The sequence below is a fragment of the Pygocentrus nattereri genome, chromosome 23 (genome assembly GCF_015220715.1).
Source record: "Pygocentrus nattereri isolate fPygNat1 chromosome 23, fPygNat1.pri, whole genome shotgun sequence".
Taxonomy (NCBI): Eukaryota; Metazoa; Chordata; class Actinopteri; order Characiformes; family Serrasalmidae; genus Pygocentrus; species Pygocentrus nattereri.
The window spans coordinates 15,795,301-15,817,351 of NC_051233.1; the positions used below are offsets into that span (position 1 = coordinate 15,795,301).

The following is a 22,051-nucleotide window of genomic DNA, read 5'->3' on the forward strand; positions in this document are numbered from 1 at the left end:
CGGGTCTGGACCGTTCAGCGCCCAGGCAACAGCGCCACCCTTTGTCTGGAGTGTTTGAAACAGCGACATGTAGGATATTGAGCCTACATACATTTGCTGAAATTGCAAGTTCTTTTGGTGTAAAGCCAGAAATCAAGATATATAATCTCTAACATCTTAATAGGATAATACAACAAAGAAAAAGAGAAAGACATTTAATTAGTTGAAAATTAACTTGCCATAAGGTTTACACTATTTTACAACAGAGGCTGTAGTAATTGATCTTGGGTATATCATAAAACTGGGTGCCATTTTCACCAAAAAATAAGTCCATCTAAAGTTTGCAAGAAATACCATCAGCAAAATCATATCATCCAAAACCATCTGATCAGACCTGAATTCTAAAAGATATGTTGAGCACAACAATACGACGATAAAGAACACTATACCCGCTGTGTAGCATGGTGAGAGCATCATGTTTTGGGTAGCAGTTCATGAGACAAGACAAACTGGATGATGACTAGCTCCAAATATCAAGATATTTGGTCCTGACAAGCAGAAAATTCATCCAACTGGTAAGACTGAACTTTGGAAGTGTTTGCAAGGAGAACTAAAACATATCTATGCAGGTTTCTTGAAAAGCTGAAAGTGAATACAGTGAATTGACCTAAAAACAATAAAAGCTATAATAAAGGCAATGAATGGGGACTCTTACTCCTGAAAAGTGTACATTATACTTAGTTGTTGAGGCTTTTCTATGAAATGTATTGCAGCTACCAGCTACTGGCTGGTGCTGGAGGAGGATGAGTTCTGGTGGCATCACCATCTTGACCAGCACAAGTGCCGGTTGCATGCTCAGCTTCTTCTGAGCTGGCGCCCTCCCCCACAGGGATGAAAAAAACACACTGCCAAGGACACAGTGGCAACTGAGAAGCAACAACCATCCAACTTAAGTCCATCGCGGGATCCACATGAGAGGGAAGAAGCAACTTCCGATCATGGTGTGATCGTGTGACGTGGCTGAACTTGGGCAGATTGAAGACGAGTCGTGCTGCTGCATTCTGGATGAGTTGCAGAGGCTTGATGGCCTGCATGGGAAGACCAGCCAAGAGTGAGTTGCAGTAGTAAAGCCTTGAGATGACAAGAGACCGCACTAGCACCTGGGTGGCCTCTTGGGTGAGGAAGGGTCGGATCCTTCGGATGTTGTACAGGAGATACCTGCATGACCGAGTCAGGTTTGCGATGTTAGTCGAAAACGATAACTGGCCATCCAGAGTCACACCAAGACTTCTTGCCTCTACAGATGGAACAATCAGGGAGTTCTCGAATGAGATGGCAAGATCATGATGAGGACCTGTAGTCGCAGGCATGAATATCAGCTCAGTCTTGCTGGGATTGAGCTTCAGGTGGTGGGCTGCCATCCATGTAGAGATGTCAGACAGGCATGCAGAGATACGACTGGAAACCTGTGTGTCAGAGGGAGAGAAAGAAAACATTAGTTGAGGGTCATCAGCATAACAGTGATAAGAGAAGCCATGAGAAGATATTACATCACCAAGAGAGCTATTGTAAAGAGAAAAGAGAAGAGGACCCAGGACCGAGCCTTGGGGGATGCCAGTGGAGAGCCTGCATGGAGAGGATGTGAACCCTCTCCATGTTACCTGATAAGAGCGATCCTCCAGATAGGAATTGAACCACTTCCACGCATAACCAGTGATTCCGAGGTTGGCGAGGATGTCCAGAAGGATCGTATGGTTGACTGTGTCAAAAGCTGATGAGAGATCAAGAAGGATCAGGACAGAAGACAATTTGACCGATCTTGCAGATTGGAGGTTCTCTGTCACTGCAATGAGGGCAGTTTCTGTAGAGCCAGACTGGTTGGGGTCTTGGAGCTGGTTCTGTGTGAGAAAGAAAGAAAGTTGATTATAGACTGCACGTTCAAGAACTTTTGAAAGGAAAGAAAGAAGTGATACTGGTCTGTAGTTGTTGACATCAGAGCTGTCAAGCATGGGTTTCTTCAAGATGGGGAGTACTCTTACAGTCTTGAAAGTTGATGGAACTTCACCTGATGCCAAGGACGTTGATGAGAAACGTGATGAAGGGCAATAGGTCCTCAGAGATTGACTGAAACAATGCAGATGGGATGGGATCCAGTGGGCAGGTGGTTGGGTTACTGGATTTGATCAGTTGAAGGACAGCATCTGTGGAAAGAGAAGAAAAACAGTTTAAGGGATTGAGAATGAGATGATGCGGTCTAGTGGAAGGTGTGGGGACAGAGGGAAAAGACTGGCGGATTCTATCAACCTTCTCCTCAAAGAAGGTGACAAAATCCTCAGGGGTGAGAGAACAGGGTGCAGGGGGAGGAGGAGGGTTGAGAAGAGAGGAGAAAATGTTGAAGAGCTTGCGTGGATCACATGCTGATGCTTGCAGTTTCCCTTTGTAAAATGATGACTTTGCAGCAGTAACTTCAAGTGAGCAACTAAACAGAAGTTTAATTGCGGATGGGAGTGAAGAAAGGAAAGCATCCGTAGCCACGTTCAGTGAGAGAGAGGAAAATGAGTCAGGATGGTTGAGGTGAAAGTTGAGGAAGGAGTGGAGTGCAAGTTGTGCCAAGAAGAGGAGTACAAAGGGGTGTAATGGACAGGATTAACAGGGAGGGCGAGTGAGAAAGATAGGAAATGATGATCAGAGCGATGCATGGGAGTTACTGTCACATCCAGCTCAGAGATAGGTCTGGTGAATATCAGGTCCAAAGCATTGCCTGCTCTGTGCGTCGGAGGAGTCTCGTTGAGAATGAGGTTGAAGGATGATAGCAATGGTAACAGGCAGGATGACAGCAGCTTGTCTGATGGCAGGTTGAAGTCTCCCAAGAGTATGAGTAGAGTTTCATCGATGGAGAAAAGACTCAGTAGAGTGTCTAACTCATCGATGAAGTAGCCTAGAGGAGAGGGAGGATGATAAAGAACAATGATGTGAAGTTTAGTGGGGAAAGATACAGTGACAGCATGGTACTTGAAGGAGGAAATTGAAAGATGAGAAAAGGCAAGTGGAGTGAAACGCCATTTTTGAGACAAGAGCAAACCTGTGCCACCACCCCTGCCAGACTGCCGTGGGGAATGGGAGAAGTGAAAGGCAGAGGACAGTGCTGTTGGAGTTGCTGAGTTCATGGGGGTGATCCAGGTCTCTGTCAGTGCCAGGAAGTGCAGTGAATGGAAGGATGCAAGGGCTGAAATGAAGTCTGTCTTCTGCACAGCTGATTGGCAATTTCAGAGCGCACCAGCAACCCTGGTCTGAGAGTCTGACGAACGTGGGGGATAGATGAGGTTACTGGAATTACTGGTCCTGTAATGAGTAGTTCTACATGATCTGTGGGATGAGTAAACAGGTATTGTAAAGCACATGATGGAAGCAGTAATTAGGACATAAAAGGTAATGAAAGATAATAAAGCAATACTTAGCCAAGTTAAGGAGACGCATCTCAGTTGATGAATTAGAGCTGCTACAGACGAACACCTCCTCAATTTATCAGCCTTGTGACTGATAGTCCGGCCCCTACAGTTCACACCTTTCACTAACCCGAAACCACACCTGAAACTAGTAATTACAATTAAGCACAAGGTACAACAAGACAGCCTTGTAACTAACAGTCTAAGCTAGAGAAAATCTTAACTCAGAGCCTACCTTTACCAGCAGAAAGACAGTATTCAATCAGAAGACAAGCACACTGATTCTTGCAGGGAACATCTCCTCAATTTATCAGCCTTGTGACTGATAGTCCGGCCACTACCCGCCCCTACACGTGTGCTGGCAAGGATGGTGGGCAGGCCAGCAGTCTGGCTGTGGGCCACAGACATGGGCCTCAGAGACTTTGTTTGGCTTGTGTGGGTCACCAGGACGCCTGACCCTTGAGGCCCTGAAAGTGTGGTGATGCGGCTGGATTTAAGCTTTGGGCCAATTGGGAGAACGGAAAGGAGCATATAGAGGATTCCCAGAATGTCATGCACATCTCTGCAGCCTGTATTTAGTTAAATTTAGTGGGCTAAATGTTGTTGGTATACAGCTGGAATGTGGTATACGTTTTGGTTTGGATTTATCATGCACTTTTCAGTCACTAATATGTCTTTGTGTAGTGCTTTGTTATTGATGACCTTCCATTCATTTTCCCATATCTTAGCTCCCTCTCTGCCATTTCAGTAAATACAATCCTCCTGAAAAGAAAACATCAGACTCCAGGTGTTCTCCTGAGCTGACATGACACTATATCAAGATCATTGATTTTTCTGATAAATTGTTAGGTAGTTATGTTTATATTTTTAGCATATGCATAACCAAAACAATGGAAATACAGCCATGAATACAGCTCTTGGCTTCATGTGCAAGGGAACTGAATACGAGTAAGTCTTTGCTGTTTGCAAATACTTTGAAACCCAAAAGTTTACACCTTCACTTGGAGACTAAACACAGAGAATATATCGCTGCTGTCGGAACAAAACCTCCTATCTCCATTTTTGTTGTTTTTCAGTTTTTGACACAGTTTGAAAAGGCTTGTTGCCCTTTACATTGAACATAAATTTCATGATGAATTTCATGATAAAAGAAATGGCCCAAAATTCTGGTTCCATTGACTTACATTAAAAATAAAGTAGTTTTTTTTCCTTCTCCTGTAAAGTTACCATTTTGAAGATACAAGATTTTGTTCTGACAACAGTGATGTGTACCTGTTAAATTGAGCCAGAACTTCATTTGCAGCTTTCCTCTCTTCAGCCTGATGTTTGGTAGCAGCCAAATCAGTATTCTCACTAGGTGAGTCAGGTTGCTTTAATCTGTGAAAGCTTATGTGATCATTTGTGTTAGCTGTGAGTTGCAAAAGTTTGGGCACCTCTGATGCACTGAAAGGACTGTTTTATTCAGTGTTTTTGTCTGGTTTTGTTGATATTCAATTAGAATTTAGCTTCCAGGTACCTCACAAAGAGGCATCACTCTTAGCAGATTTCAACAATTGAGACCAAGACCAGACTAAGTCCAAATAAGCTTGAGTCCAAACAACACTAGTTTTCAGGAACCACAGGGAATGGGGAGTATACTAAGATACATATTCAGATGTCATTAGGGGATGGCCCATTAGCTCAATACAAACCATACAAATAGCCCATGTTCTCTTGAGGCGAGATGTGATCACCATCCACACCAAACAAGTTATATTAACATTTAAGTGCTGCTCATATACATTACATGAACCAAACAATAAATTATTAACTTACCATCATTCGAGAAGTATGTTTTAGTACGTTTTAGAGCATTTTTAACCACTACCTTGATCCATGCACAGCAAGTATAAATGTGTTGGTGATGACGTGTTTGGGTGTGGGTGGACATACATGTAAATATGCTCACACAGGCTTTTTAGGTGGGTACAGGTTTGTGTGGGCTGATTTTAGTGATGTACAGCATAACAGACACAGACTGATGATTATGTTGTGGTTCGTCTGTGAAAAGTGAAACCCTCTGAATTATCAAGCGCCTGGGTGACTCATATCACGTGTGTGCGTGCGCCTGTCTGTCTGTGTCTTTGTCTATGTTTGTAAGTGTATATATCACCACGTCTCATATATGTGGAATATTGTAGCTCACATCCCACATGTACTAAATATTCAGTAGTCAAATAGTCTGGTCTCAAAATATGAGCCAGTTTAAAAGGATGGCTTCTTGAGTCCTGGCTTACAACTAGTGATATGAAACTGTAAAGCTTAATACACTGTGAAATGTGTTTAATTGCCTCTGAAAGGAAACCTAAACCTTCATTAAATGTTTAAGGGTGCTCGTCTTGTGACAAGTGCAAGGTGTCATGTGTCCCAATGAGTGAGAGTGTATCTGACAGTTTAATCGGACATAATATGCTACCTTGCTCATCTTAAGCATTCATAGATGTGTTAAGTAGGCCTTGAAATGTCAAATTGCTGAATGCTCCTTAAATTAACCTAAGTCCCTTTATGCTCATCAGTCCTACTTATTCCTTTTACCTAATTTGATTATCTTAAATATACTCATTCAAACATGAGCTGAATTACCATTTAATGGTTTTTATTTTTGCTTTCACAGATCAGTTGATACTATTGCCCCTGATATTACACATATCTGATGGGGAGATCACGTGGTGTTGCCATGGCTATAGGGAGTCAGTTACTGGATAGGAGCTGAACACCTGCACTGGCGGAAAGTGCTAGGTTGCCTGCGTCCAGCAGAACATTCCAGCACACAGAGCATCTCTGCACATCCAAAATGCCAAAGAAAAGTGATGGTACAAGGAAACTAGAGGATGGTGAGACAGTTAACTTTAAATTACTTAAAGTGATGTGAAGCTTCATTTGATATTTTATTTAACCTGCTTTGCTCCATTTTCCAAATCTTATTTCTGTTGATGTGTTTAGAAAGGGATATGTAATGGGGACCTATGTGTTTTTGTTATTTAGTAGGCATAGAGATTGATGGAGAAGTGGACAGTGCGGAGGGTAGGTAGAAAGTTATTTATTGTGTGTTTATGTATCTTTTTCAATTCTTTATCATTGTATAACTTGTGTGTAATAGTCCACTTTATTCCATGATTATGATGAATTTTCTGTTGACTTATTCTAATTGTGTAAAGTCAAGAAAGTGTGGCTCTTTTGCTCTCAAAATCTTTTGTACATGCCTACTTGTATGCGTTTAGAGGACACCAATGCCAAAAGCAAAGGTGGCAAGAAAAAAACAGCAGCAGGCAAACAAGGCAAGGCAGCTGCCAGTGAGGATGGTGAGGACGAAGATGAAGATGAAGACCGCCCAAGAGGTCGCAGAGCAGCCAACAGGAAAAAAGCAGCCCAGAAGCAGGTCGAGGAGGACAGCGATGATGAAATTCCACAGAGGAGGTCCGCAGGAAACCGGAGGAGAGGCAAACCGGGAGCGAATGGGGGTGAGAACGGGGAATCCAACAAGAGAAACAAGAGAGGAGGCAAGAAACAGAAGCAGGGCAAGGGCAAAGGCAAGGACGATGACAAGAGCAATAGGAAGAAGAACAGTAGGTATGCAGGATAACAACCTAAAACAAATTCTTTGGTTTTATGTTGTTTCTACCAAGCAGTTAATTATTTAATAATACTTATTAAGAACATTGTTTTTAATATATCACGTTTAAACAACCAGCACTGAGTCAAAGTGCTTTGTAGCCTTAAAGTGCCCATACCCTAAATTTGTGTTGTATTTTTTTTTCTCTCAAGGTCCACTTATAATATTTGTGTAGTTTTATGTACCAAAATCACTCACAATTAATTTTTACATGACCATTGTCTATCCTCTCTATACCAATTTAGCTGTTGTTACTATTCCTGAAAAAGACTCTGTAAATGACCTCTGTTCTAATTGGCTGCTCTTTTGTGCCTCACTTAAAGAGCAGTCCAGGCTAAAACATTCCTCTTAACTTCAATGTGAATGAGCAGGGCTAAGCTGCTGTAAGATGAATAGGTGGAAATATGTAAAGTTGGTTTTTCATAACATCACAAAAACAATTAATTCAGAATTGGCTCTTTTTGCAGCTTAGCTACCATATGTTGATTGTATGAACTGGGGAGTGAATCGTGTATGTTAAAATTATTAATATAAGTTAAAGTAACAAGATTATGAAAATGGAGATACTAGAGGTTTTGTTGTGATAGAAATGGCACAGTTAAATATATTGAGCATATATATTTTAAAACATCACACATATTGTGCATATATTGCACATTTATTTTTAATGAGATTAAATGTATCTACATGATTATATGCCAATGATTAAAACAGGTGCTCACTTTCAACACATCGTTTGTTGATAAGTAGCTTGTTCAAGAGTTTTGGCGTGACAACCACAAAAGCCTGGTCAATTTTGCTTTAAAGGGGAATTTCTCCAAATTTTCTACATAATGAAATGTGTTCTCTGTTATGACGCTTTTACAGGCATTAACCTCTTCAAACATCCGCTTCCTATTGTCTCTGTGAACAATTTTCACTCTGTAAGTCTCTTTATTTTAAACATTTAAATATATCAAAATTGTAAGCTTTAACTGAGCCCAAAGAACAGTCAAAGGAAGGTGACTGCAAGACTACAAACATCACACATTTTCTGCAGTTCCAAAAACCCTCATGTGGTCCACAACAGATGAAAGCTAAAGGGGCCAGTTAGCCTGATTGCATAATGTTTACTGGTTCCAACAAGCTTTGTTTCTTTACTAGTAATGTTAGCATTACTATTATTTAGAATTTTTTGTTCCTTATGTTAACTAAACGGTGTCATATTAACATTTTACAAGCACTGCATTTTTAATGCTTTGGCTCCACATGCATTCTTTAAACAGGCCTATTGCATTATTTGACAGTGGAAGCCAGACACTTTTACCATCGGGCTCTAGGATGAAGTTTCCCTCTTTATGCTGGTCTAGGACTGTGTTCCGGTAAAGAAGCTGCAAAACTGGTCTCAGATCAGCATAAATGTCTGCTAGCACCCTTCATAGCATTGCTCATCACTCCTTCTTTCTTCATCCCTCCGTCCCCTGCAATGTCCAAGTGAGGACTCAAAGTCAGAGGGGGGGGAAGAAGAGGAGGAGTCCATGTCAGAGGGGGAGAGGGCCCGACTGATGGAGGAAGTGGAGGAGAAGAAGAAGCTGATCGCGAACATTAGGAATAAGCCCTGGCGGATGAAGAGGAGGCTCAAACACCTTAAGTACTGTAGAGGAGTGCATGTTCTCTGAGATCTATTTGGATAATTGCAGTCCTTAAGCATTGCTGTAATTATGTGTCAGATTTCATGTCCTTAGATAAATTTCCCTAAAGGATGAATAATTATGAACTCTTGAAACTTAGCCTATATGATTGATCATTAGGAAGAAATCAATGGCCAAGTTACAGCCCTTGTTTGTATGAGCAGGAGGCTCCAGAGCATATGGTCTGGGAATTCCTTTCATAATATAATGAAAGTTATCATAAAAAAGGACAGGGAGATTGGGGGTGGGAAATTTTATGAAATTTAAAGGTGGACTTCAATGGACTGGCCTTTAGATATAGTAACTTGGCATCAAGCATGCATACAAAGTCTGTATGAGTTAAATACATTTTAACTGAGTATTTAAAGTATGACTATTTTACCTCATTGGCTCAGTTTGTTTTAATTAAGTATCTATTTATAATATACTTTGCTTTTATTGCTAATGGGAGAATTTAACATGCCAATACAGTCTCTCTCACAAAGAAGAAATAGCTTTATTGCCTACTTTCTTTCTTTCATTGACTAGAAGTTCAGTCATTTCCATCATCTGAACTGACTATACTAAGTTTAAAATCTATTCAGCCTTCAATCCAAATTTCATTTCACCCATTTGCTCATTTTTTTTTGTAGGGAAGCACAGTTGTTTGTGGATAAGTTTGAGGGAGCTTTGGGAAAAGGAAAGGGCAGGAAACTCTACGCCTACAAAGTCATGATGATGAAGGTAAGATAGCAAGATTCTTACAAAAATGACAGAATATATTCTATAATTTAATTATGTTTTATAGATCTTTATGTCAGATGTGTTTTATATTTCTCTTTGTTTTCTGTCAGAAATGGATCAAGTTTCAAAGAGATTTTGAAAATTTTAAGACGGCCTGCATACCCTGGGAACGGAAAATAAAAGAGGTTGAAAGTGAGTGGTTTGGATATAAGTGGTTTGTTTCAGTATGGTCTTTGAATTGCACATTTCACATATTTTAGTTTAGTGTGTGATTCAGGGTGAAACTGAGTTATATTTGACTGTTTGCACCCTGCATGTCTGGCTGTATTTATGATTATTGAAAAAGTTAAACCGACGTATTTTGTTGCGAGGACTTGACAGAATATTAAGAGTTCAGCTCATGGTTAATAACACTGGCAAAAAACTTGCAAAATAAATCAATTAACAGCAAGAACCATATAATCCTGTCTCTTTTGTAGGGAATTACCTTGTAATGTCATATTTATACTTGATATAACTTGCTGCTTCAGAACATGAAAGGCCAGGAAATGTCTGCAGGGGGAAGATGGAAAAGCATGTTTCACAATATCAGGTTTTGGCAATATTTAACCAAAACCTACTTTTAGAGGGGCACCCTCAAAATTCTTACAGAATGTTATAACTACAATTTTAGAGTGGCATGAATGATGATAACCCTCTACCTCATTAGAGTCTTGGGACTGTTTTAAGAGGTCAGTATAAGCCAAATGCTTGAATCTGAGAGGAAATCGTTTCTGGCTAATGTCACTCCACTTAATGCTAGGTAATGTAGCATGAAAGAAATGTGGTGAAAAATTACAAAGTTTATGTAATTTTTACTTTGCCCCAAATGTATTTATTTAGCTAAGATATGTTTAATGTTGACTTTTTCAGATTTTAACTGCATTTACAAGGCTAACTTATCTAGTAAGTAAAGGAAGCTAATTAGTATTGTATAAACTGCATGCCTAATTCCTTAAACACTGACCTCAAAACAATCAGATAGAAAGTCATTTCAAATAATCTTTGTTTCGTGGTTTGGACAAATGGAAAAAATTCTGTCAAAATTTTGCTTCAAGATGTTTGTACTGTTTATAGCTATGCAACATGCATATGTCCATTTTTATCTTGTCTAATTTTATCTCTTGAACAGTACTCATAAAACTTTAACATTTGTATCTTACAGTAGTTCAGAAACCTATGATTTTTCTATTTTATGCCTATCTTTAAATGCCATGCAGGTAAAGTATAAAGTATAATTGAATTTAATCGATTTAATTGATTTAAAGAACATAGTATGTCATACTGTAGCAGTAACCATTTGAGCAACTATATTATAAGTACTTGAATTAGTTTGAGGCAAGTGTTTGATTATTTATTCATGCAATTTGCACAAAACTAACTGATAAAGTATAAACTACATTAGCCATCTAGCATCATTACAAAACTACACAAACACCAAACATGTCAACTACAAGTGTAGATTAGATTTTTTGTCCAATTATTTCTTTACATAAGGTGCTGTTTAGATTTTTGCCAAATTATTCCATTACATGGAATCTTACAAAGAAAGCAAACATTCGCTGCAGAATAATATTGAAAAAAACATTTTTGCCACCTAGTGACAAGAATAGGAACTGCATTTGCATTTCCTACCTGTCCCTCTGTGCACTTTATTTTTAGGTCACTTTGGTTCTTCAGTCGCCTCTTACTTCATCTTCCTCCGCTGGATGTATGGCATGAACTTAGTCCTCTTCAGTTTGACCTTTGGCCTGGTCGTGATCCCAGAGGTCCGCAAGCATGGTCCTATTTGCATGTGGAAGAATTCTGTTTATTGCCATCACTGTTCATTTCTAAAGAGCCAAAATGGATGGTGGCTATCTTGCAGGTTCTCATGGGCCTTCCCTATGGATCCATTCCTCGGAAAACAGTGCCACGAGAGGAACAGGACACTGCTATGGACTACTCTGTTCTCACAGACTTTAATGTAAGATGGATCCCTTATTCAATACTACATCTATGATCTTAAAACTAAAGGTTCCTAAATAGTTTGTGGCTTGGTATGATTCTAGGAAAAAAAAAGAAATTGGTGTAGAACCTACACGTTACACAAATGTTCTTCAAACTTTAAAACTTTTTTCACACTTACACATCACGTTTACAAAAGGTTAATGATCCATTCACTGAAAGGTTCCCTAGAGAACCAAAAGTGGTTCTTCTGTGGCTTCACTCCAAAAACCCCTTTTTGGCATCTTTATTTTTAAGAATGTCATTGTATGACAATGTATGATATATACCGTGTCACAGAATCTGTTTCTTAATATTTGTTTTCTAAACAAAAAAAATTGTGTCTAACATTTTGTCTCCCTCTCAATGAATTCTATTTTAACAGGGTTACTGCAAGTATTCGGTCCTTTTCTATGGCTACTATAATAACCAGAGAACCATTGGCTTCCTGAAGTTCCGTCTCCCTCTGTCCTACCTGATGGTGGGCATTGGGACCTTCGGGTATAGCCTGATGGTTGTGATCAGAACGTGAGTCTTTTGTTTCATCCATTACTAGAACCTCTAGAAATGGCATGAAATATTACTACAGACCATACTTAATAATGAAACATCCAGCGGTGTATCTGTTGATTGGAAGTAGTACAGGTTCCTCTCAGGTTGCTCTTATAAATGCATGATATTTTAGATCTTGAGGGGTAAATATATACAGATAATGTACTATGTCAGAGAATGAATTAAAAGGTCAGTTATGTGTTCATACTGGCCAGTTTTAAATGTTTATGGTTTTAGAATAAGATTAGATTTAACCCTTTCCATAGGCAGGCATACTTTTACTTGCAATGGCTCAAACCGGTTTCTTGCGTGAAGAATGCGCTTCTGTTATCCTGCCAGCCAGAGTGGATTCTCAGTGAGTTTGTGAACGTAGTCCACTCTCGCCGTTAGGATGGCTAAAAACGCAGATGTGGGGGGCGGGGATGGTGAGGACAGTGAATTCACCTTCGCCTGGAAGATGTTCACCAGCTGGGACTATCTCATTGGCAACGCAGAGACAGCTGACAACAAGTATGCCTCCATCACGACCAGCTTCAAGGTGTGTGTGTGTACACAGGGTACAAAGAAAGAGACCACTCATCATTTATTTAATGTCCAGTCAAAACTGCCACTAAGTGCATTTTTGGACATCAGGAAAAAAGCAGAATCCATAAATATATGTCAAAAACTGAACATAATGTCAATTTTTCAGTGTTTAGTGTGTCCACATTTGCCTTTATAAAGCTTAATTTATTTCCAGGAGACATGCTTTCAGTTTTACAAAGAAATCTGCAGAAATAAGTCACCTCTAAAGTTTAATATTATCTCATGATCCAAGTAGCCCCAACCCCTGTGATGTTGTTGAGGTCTGAGCTCTGGGGTGACCACTCTATTGTTAGTTTTTACTTTTTTTTATCTTTTTCTTTCTCAGCGACAGTTTATTGGCAGCTACACATTCTTTCAGACCTGCTGTGTGAGCTTTCAGGGTAAGGATGGATAGACACACCTGGGTTTTTTTTTTCAGATCTCAAGCAAAAGTGGACCTTGATTTTGTTCTATCTCTCAAAGATGAAAGCTTTCAGGTACTCTTTATTTGATGACAGTTTGGTGGTCTCCCAGGTCTTGCACAGTTCTTAAGAGTTACATTTTTTCTGTATCTTTTAATATTTTTTTGAACTCCAGTTGTAAACTCCTGTGCTTTCTTTTGTAATCTTTCCCTTACTATCCCCTTCCTTAGATAAAAGATAATCTAATCTTCTCAGAAGAATCTCCGGAAAATGTATAGCTCATACTTTATGGCCATTTTGACTGGAAATTAACATAAATGAAGGGTATACATCTGAGTTTTCCACAGTACTCTGTGTGTGTGTGTGTGTGTGTGTGTGTGTGTGTGTGTGTGTGTGTGTGTGTTCTGTGTCTGAATGTTCTATCATGTGACAGCTATGGATGTCCACTGTCTCTAAGACTTTCATGCTCCTCTACATTTATTCCTATATTGTGATGGAAAACTAACAAATCTGATATTTATCATTATTCACTGTGAGTGTTCTTAGAGTATTTGAGTACTCTTAGAGTATTTTGTGTCTCAAATGAGTGTCTGGCGTCTTACTGAAAAGTTATGCTGTGTGTTGCAGGAATCCATAGTGGATGAACAGGAGAACCAGAAGGATGAGAACATTCACCTCAGGAGGTTCTTGCGTGTTCTGGCCAACTTCCTCATCACTTGCACCCTGGGAGGCAGTGGCTACCTCATCTACTTTGTGGTCAAACGCTCTCAAGAGTTTGCTAACAGAGATGACCTAGGATGGTATGAGAAAAATGAGGTAATACAGCACAGAAGACATTCTACTGTATGTCTACTGTAGGCAGGGCAGTACTGACATTGTTTAGTGTTTTAAAATAATAATAATACTAAAAAATAATACTGTAGACATATACTAGATGGAACAAATATGTTTTAAAAAATCAAGCTTGCTTCCTAATATTCTCTGTTACTCTATTTCAGAGTTCACAAGAGTTTCATTTTAAAGTGCTCTATATCCATTTACAACAATTAGGATATAAAGATTATTTAAAAAAATAATAACTGACATTTAATGGAAAACACATTTTTAGATGCCATTAATCATATAAATATAGCATTGATATTTTATGTGTGCACATATACCATGAAAAATAATGAAACATTTATTGTATTTACTATACGCAGTATTTAGAAGGTATAAAAGCTATATGTACTGCTACTATATGTATGACTTTAAAGCATTAAATACAAAATAGTGAATGGTGATTGCATACTGGTGGACACTTTTCAGCTGGAGATCATCATGTCTCTGCTGGGACTGGTAGGCCCTATGCTGTTTGAAACCATTGCTGAGCTGGAGGAATACCACCCACGCATCGCCCTCAAGTGGCAGCTTGGCCGCATTTTTGCACTTTTCTTGGGTAACCTCTACACTTTCCTGCTGGCTCTGTTTGATGAGGTCAATGCGAAGGTAAGAAAATTATGCTAATTCTTATTATGAAATCACCATCATTTAAAACCTGGGTGGTGAACTGAGGGCCACAGTTCTGTAACTCTAACACGCCTAATAAATCTGGCTATTAACTAATGAGTTGAATTAGATATGTTTGAGAAGAAAAATCTGCCTCCAAGCCCTCAAGGAAAAGAGTTGCTCAATGCTGATTTAAAAACAACATTTTAGCTAGTCAAGAGAGGATTAATGCAATGAGCATATTTGTTTTTTGTCTCTAAGCTGGAAGAAGAAAAGGACATAAAGAATGCCAGCATCTGGTTCATGAAGGAGTATTTTGCCAACTTCACGGCCAATAACCCCAATGAGACTGGTACACCGCCCCCTATTGAGCCCGCTGATGTCATCCGAGGCCCGTGCTGGGAGACAACAGTGGGGATAGTAATGACCCTGTTAATTTCACTCACTGCCTCTGCCATTCTAATGATTAAGATGCATTTGAAAAATCACTTCAGTGTATAGGAACTGTGTATGAATTGCATTAAATATCTTCTTAGATGATCATGACTTATGCTTATGTTGTAATTAATTATTGTTTAAGAAATTCAGGTTCGGCTTTGGGTTTGGGTTTTATACTAGTTTAATTATGACTGCAGTGGTTTGTGCAAGATTAGGAAATAATGTTACACTTCATGTTCAATGTAAGCATTTGCAATAAATAAATAAATCACCTTGGTCAAAAGAATTTAAAATTCACATTCTTGTGAATTTACAGTATCAGTACATCATATGTGATGATACCTAACTGAAAATACTTTTTTTTCTTTTTGCTAAGTTTTTAATATGCCCAAAACACTTGCCTACAGCTAGGCTAACCTCAGTGAGCTAATTAGTAAGATAAGCAAACTTTGTAATGCAAACTGTTTTTTTGAGAGGACCATACAGAAACTTTGTTAATAATTTCTTTGTCTGGCTTAAGTGTAGGGTTTATGAGAAATGTAAGGCATTGTCCTTCTTTTTCATTGTTGTTAGCTGTGCGTCCCTTAGCTTGCTAACTATTAGGCTGGCAGAGTAAAGTAATGAAGCTCCTTCAGCAGGCATAACAGATTGAGTAGTTTGTTAAACAAATCCCAGTTTGAATTGGTTAGGGAACTCTGCAAAGGGGAAATGTCAAGGAAAACTGGAAAATGACATGTTACAGTATTGAAATGGAAGGTTAATCTGAAGTTCTCCTTCGTTGCTCTCAGGAATTCGTAAAGCTGACCATCTCAGATATCCAGGTGACCTATCTGACTATACTCATTGGAGACTTCCTAAGGGCTCTGATAGTACGCTTCCTTAACTACTGCTGGTGCTGGGACCTGGAGGCAGGCTGGGTAAGTATTCCAAACAGCCTCATGCTTTAAAGATTAACTGTTTTATATAACTACATTTTATGTCTGTCTTCAGCCCTCGTATGGTGAGTTTGACATCAGCGGCAATGTCCTTGGCCTAGTCTTCAATCAAGGGATGATCTGGTAGGACACAATCACAATACACACAGCAGACCACAATGTTATTTTTAATGCATATTAATTGAGATAACATAAAATGTAGTCAATAAGTAATTGGAGTAATTGTCTCTGCACATTGGATTTGAAATTAAACAACAACCATTATTTTGAAGTGCAGAATTGTACTTGAGGGTTTTTACATTTATGTTGAGTGAGCAGTCCTAATAGCTTAATGTTATAATAGTAGCACATTGTAATGTGAAATTAAAGCTGTGCTATGTAAGATTTTTGTTAAAAATTAAAGAAGTAGCATTTCAGGAGAAAAACAACATGCTAAAATATGGTATCTGTGTTCTGCTGTGAGTCACCCTGTAAAGCTTGAAAGAATAATTTAGTCAGATTTTGTGGGAATTTTTGTCACCACATCATACATCATACATCATACATCATCTGTGTGTAACATCACACACACACAGGCTCAGAAAGAGGGTCCAATGTTTAGGTCTCAAGTGCAAAAGTAACATTATACTGATAAAGATATGATGGCAGTAATAGATACTCTTTGAATACTCTGTCAGTGTAATTGCAATTAGCTATCAGAGAAGAAGTTGGAAGCATAACTGAGTTTACAAAATGCTCTGCATGTTGCATGCATTTCCACCTTTCCCCCAGAGAGGTCTCCAAATCTGCCCCAAATCCCCAAAATTTAAATAGTATAGTTTTATATTTTAATGTTTAGTACTAGTAGGCTGCAGTCAATGACAGCCTGAAGTCTTCAGCCTATGGATGTCATGAGATGCTGGGCATATTCCCCTGCATGTTTCATAGGCTTTTTGTTTTCAATATTGCCTTCAGTAATTGAAATGCATGCTGATATTTAGGTTAGGTGGTTGACTTGACAAGTCAAAAGGATGAAAGTTTTTGGCCTTGATAAACTTAATAGTTGCTTTAGCAGTGTGTTTTTGGGTAGTTGTTTTGCTGCACTGAGAAGATCCGTCCAGCACACTTTCCTCTTTCCTTATAAGAAATTAATTTACACAGCACAAATGACGAAAATGGCATGTATTTTAACCAGTTCATAAACGACTTCATCTGATGCAATCATTACACTATCGAGGTTGTTCATGTGGTGTGTTCTGGTGGAAAAGTCTTTTTTGTGATAAAATCAAGACCACCTGAAAGCTGTATAGTGATGCAATGACACATAGGGGGGCAACCAAAACAACAAAGCAACCAGTTTGCTTTCCTAAATTTAGAAAACTATGAGTAAAAAGGGCTATAATTACTGTGTTAAATTATATCCATAAAGTGGACACTTCTGACTACTTCATTGTCATGTATTTTAAATACAGCTTAAATGCATTTAAATAAATTCAATGATAGTTTGAACTGTAGACCTCTAGTTCAAATCTTTTTTTTTTTGTATAATCCAAAATATATTGCCTAATCTTATGTGTGTGTGCGTGTGTGTGTGCATGTGTGTGTGTGTGTTAGGATGGGATCATTTTATGCCCCTGGTCTGGTTGGCATCAATGTTCTCCGTCTTCTGACCTCCATGTACTACCAGTGTTGGGCTGTTATGGCGTGCAACGTGCCTCATGAAAGAGTCTTCAAAGCCTCCAAATCCAACAACTTCTATATGGGCCTTCTTCTTCTCATCCTCTTCCTCAGTCTGTTGCCTGTGGTCTATACTATCATGTCACTGCCCCCGTCCTTCGACTGTGGGCCCTTTAGGTCATCACATGCTCACACACACATACACACACACATGAACACATTTTAATTAAAAATGTTTGTTTTGTTTTTTATTCAATACCTTTTACAATTGAAAAAACTTTATTTCAAAGAGTATCTTTAGATGTTTTCTTCAATATGTCAAGTATGTTTAATACAGCAAAATGTTATTGAATGATAAATTATATATTGTAATTATATATACTAATTTTCAAAATGATCTCCTTCTAGATTTGATGATTACTTTTATATATATATATATATATATATATATATATATATATAAAAAATATAGTTTTTTATAACTATAGCTGTGTTGTGGAGCTTTCTCAATTTAAAATCATCTACAGCTCTATTCTCAAAGAGCTCATATTATTATTCTAGACACATTGTCTTACTTTTATGTCTTCCTAAAAATTATTTGAGATGTATTACAGGTATTTGTAGTTGTACAGTATTGCACAAAAGTCAGTGAGCACCCTACCTTTATTTGATTTCTTGCCAAAGCAATATTATGTTTTTCATTTTTTTCAGTATAAGTAAAAATGCAGAACACAGCAAATTACACAATAGCCTCAACAACTAAATATATTGTCAGATTTTTCAGTATTTATAGCATGTTCACCCTGTCTTTATTACAGATTTTATTCTTTTTGGGAGAATCATTTTTTTAAAATGCTATTACTGAGAAAAGGAATATTTTTCAGCACCTCTAAAGTTGAGTCTTAGAAGTTGGTTGCATTTTCTTCTTCTCACAATGAAGGTAATGCTTCACACAATGAATGAGGTCTGGCCTTCAGGGTGGCCGGTCTAATGTTCTGAGAACACCAGCAGCTACTTGATTTGCACATTTTGTCATTCTTTGTCTCTTTCCTTTTCTCAGTAGCAGCTTCTTGACATCTACACATCCTTCTAGAGTTAAAGTGTTGTATTCTCACAGTGGAAAGTTTGACAGAATGAGCTGTGAGTTTTTTCAGTTCAGAAGAAATAGTGAATATTTTATATTATTTTATATATTAATATTTCACTTAAAGAAGTAAGTATTGGTTATCTGATGGCGACAGTTTTGGTGATCTACCAGGTCTTGCACGGTTGTTAGATGTTAATTTTTTATTTTAGGAAAAAATCTGTATATTTTGGAAACACAAACATATTTTTTCACTTATTTTCCTTTGACTTACCCCTTTGCTATGGTGCTATGTGGATTATCCTCAGAAATATTTACTGAAAAATTAACTAATCCGTTTTGACTGGAAAGGGTGGTATCTGACTTTTGCACTGCACTCTTCACCATATATGGTTTTATATTACTGTAAACACTGATTTCAAACTTTCAAATAGTGACTCCAGTTTCTGAATAGTAACACATCCTATCCAAACTGGAACATTTATTTATGAATTTGAGAATGCTTATTTGACTCTTTCTCAAATTTTTACTTTCTCCCTTTGATTTGTTCCCTCTCACAGTGGCAAAGAGAGAATGTTTGACGTGATTATAGAGACCATAGAGCTGGATCTGCCTTCATTTTTGGGGACGCTGTTCAGTTATGCAGCCAACCCAGGCCTCATCATCCCTGCTATTCTACTTATGGTGTGAGTTACCCATTTGTGTTTGTGTTTGATTGTGGCTGCAATTCTAGATGTTATCATGTCTCATATTTTGTAACTGTCCATTATACATAGAAAGTGTTTTACTGTTCTTGCAGTTTGGCTATTTACTATCTCAACTCAGTATCTGAGGCCTATAAAAATGCAAACAATGAGCTGAAAAAGAAAATGCAGATGGTAAGTTAGAGTCAAAACTGTATAATCCATGACACAAAGCAAAAGAAACCTATTTTCTTATAAGATTTACAATTCAAATGTTTTATTTCAAAATTGGTTTTACTGTTGGTAAATGGGATTACAATCTCATTCCTAGGCGAGAGACGAGGAGAAGAACAGGCGAAATAACAAAGACAGCACCAATCAAGTGATGAAAGATTTGGAGGACTTACTACCCAACCGCTCAAATTTGCCCCCTCCAGAGGAAAAGAAAGGTCAGTAATATTTCTGTGTAACAATTTTACAGTGAGTATTGACTGATATTCTGCTTTGGTCACATTCAAAAGCTTAATAAAAAAAGAAAACAGCACAGGAAGGGTCCATTATGATGCAAAAGCTAATTTTCCTCATTTTTTAAAAATATTGTATGTGAATATTAGTAAATTTTTAGACAATTGTGTCACACGTGATGGCTTTGTTTTTAAAATTCATGAGTTATTAGTTATTAGGTCTGGAAAGAATTTGAAGATGTAAAGGGTGCCTGGCTTTACTATCTTTATATAAAAATTAAAAAAGGACACTATTTCTCCTTTTACCCAGCAGTAGCTAAGGAGACTGGCTATATAAACTACAGGATCCCCAGTCTAATAACACACCACCACTGGACAGCTGAGATTAGCTGTATAATATTGCTTGGTGTTTTAAAATTTCCTCAAATCTCTTTTCCCATATTTCTTTTCAGAGAGTATTATAAGAGTATTATAACAGAGCCTTGTCTCAAATTAAAATTGTTGTAAATAATAAACCTGGAGGGGTCTCTATAACATTATGTGTACTTTTAGATAACTAATGTTTCCATAATGCATTTAAGAAAAATGCAACTGGACGGCTGAGGAAATAGCAAAATGAAAAGTGACTATGTACTATGAACGCAAGCTCATCTTTTAGGGGCATATGTCTAATTAAATATCTTCCATGAATATACACTATTGTATTTTAATATCTATATTGATGATTTCAATCTGTTATTAATGAATTAACATGGGCTACACAATTAAAATGAGTGGCAGAATTTTTTTTGTTGAAATTTTTTGTGAACGTTCACAGCTTGTATTGTTTTTAGGACAAGGCATAATAAAGGGCAGTCAGAACAGAGGTTATTTACATGTATTAGTATACAGGGCACATTAACAAAAACAGCCTATTTAATTCTAAGGGATAAAGCAAAGTGGGAAAATGGCAATGCAAAATTGTTAAAAAATTATATATGACTGTTTTTGGTATGTAAATCCATACCAGCATGGTAAGTGTACTTCAAGAGGAAAAAGTAAAAAAACAAGAATATGGAATCTGGGCCGTTTTGGACATTTAGTAAGTACAAATTATTTATTTGCACTTAAATACTTGTTTCCTAATGTAGACTTTTTCTCTGTACCTCAGACAAGCCTGATGAAAGGAAACCTAAAGTGAAGCCAGGAGCAGCAGGCAATGCTGTGAACCTGCAGAAAGATGTGTCGCTAGCATCGGTCAATCCTAATGCCCGGGGGCCTGTGACCCAGGCCCCAGGCCCCAGGGCACCAGGACCAGGGAACAGCCGTGGCAGGGGACAAGGGCCACCACCCAGACATTAGTATTCCAGCTGGATGCTGATGTAGTATGTTGTCTGTCTAATAGTCAGTCTTCCAAAGAATAACAATGAATAGGGATTTAAGTCATTATACGTTGTTGTAAGTAGGTAAAAATAGCTTAAAGCTGCAATAAATATATTGGTAAAGTATTGGAATTCAAGTTGTGTAGAATCATTTTTAAAAGCATAATTCTGACAATTAGATCAATATTTTCTCAACTCACAAATCATGCACATCTTATGAAATTTATACTATAATATTTTAAAATAATATATTTCATGTTTATAACTCAAATAATCAGTGTTTTTGTTCATCAGAAAAATCAACCTTTATTCTTTTGCCTTTTATATTAAATTGAATGTGATTTTTTTTGTGTAAGTGTGTTTATTTTTACATAATACATATTTTTAATGATGCCACTGAGCACTAGGTCATTTAAAAAGTCTTGGTCCTTAAAATGTTTAAAGTTTCTTTTCTGCAACATCTGAAAGCCTAACTTTTTATACTAGTGTTTCTAATGCATTTGATAAGACAGTGCTACCTGAAGCCAGGGTCAAATACACATGTATTTTTGTCAGATAAAATTAATCCTATTAGTGTTGACTAGGTGAGGTCACACAAGCTTAGTCACATTAGTTCTGTAATTAGCTGCATTAGAGATTTCTGCACATTTCCTTTAAACACTTGGATAGATAGATAGAACAGATAGATAGATACTTTATTGATTCTGAAGGAAATTTAGCAGCCAGTAGCAGTCACACAGGATAGTAACAGTAGTAAGGGAGTAAACAACAATAACAATAGTAAGGGTGTAAACAATACAAGAGAAAGAATAAATATCTTTTTAAATCCTCTCTACAGGCATATACAAATAGAAAAATAGAAAAATCTAGTATAAAATCCATAACCTGAGATGAAAGAAGCAGTGCAAT

The 22,051-nt window shown here is 37.8% G+C and overlaps 1 protein-coding gene and 1 pseudogene across 1 annotated transcript; one reads left to right on the forward strand and one right to left on the reverse strand.

The window, feature by feature from the left end:
- Nucleotides 1-752: 752 nt before the first annotated feature.
- On the reverse strand, nt 753-5,246 carry LOC119262280 (annotated as a pseudogene).
- Nucleotides 5,247-6,168: 922 nt separating this feature from the next.
- tmc2a (transmembrane channel-like 2a) lies at nt 6,169-21,319 on the forward strand. The gene is made up of 20 exons (XM_037533508.1): nt 6,169-6,298; nt 6,450-6,488; nt 6,686-7,034; nt 8,552-8,707; nt 9,380-9,470; nt 9,581-9,662; nt 11,172-11,278; nt 11,377-11,475; nt 11,881-12,023; nt 12,438-12,585; nt 13,661-13,849; nt 14,342-14,521; nt 14,783-14,941; nt 15,748-15,876; nt 15,950-16,017; nt 17,488-17,727; nt 19,195-19,320; nt 19,434-19,512; nt 19,649-19,766; nt 20,932-21,319. The coding sequence occupies exons 1-20, from the start codon at nt 6,259-6,261 to the stop codon at nt 21,120-21,122; spliced, it is 2,733 nt and encodes a 910-aa protein (XP_037389405.1). The 5' UTR covers nt 6,169-6,258; the 3' UTR covers nt 21,123-21,319.
- Nucleotides 21,320-22,051: the final 732 nt, after the last annotated feature.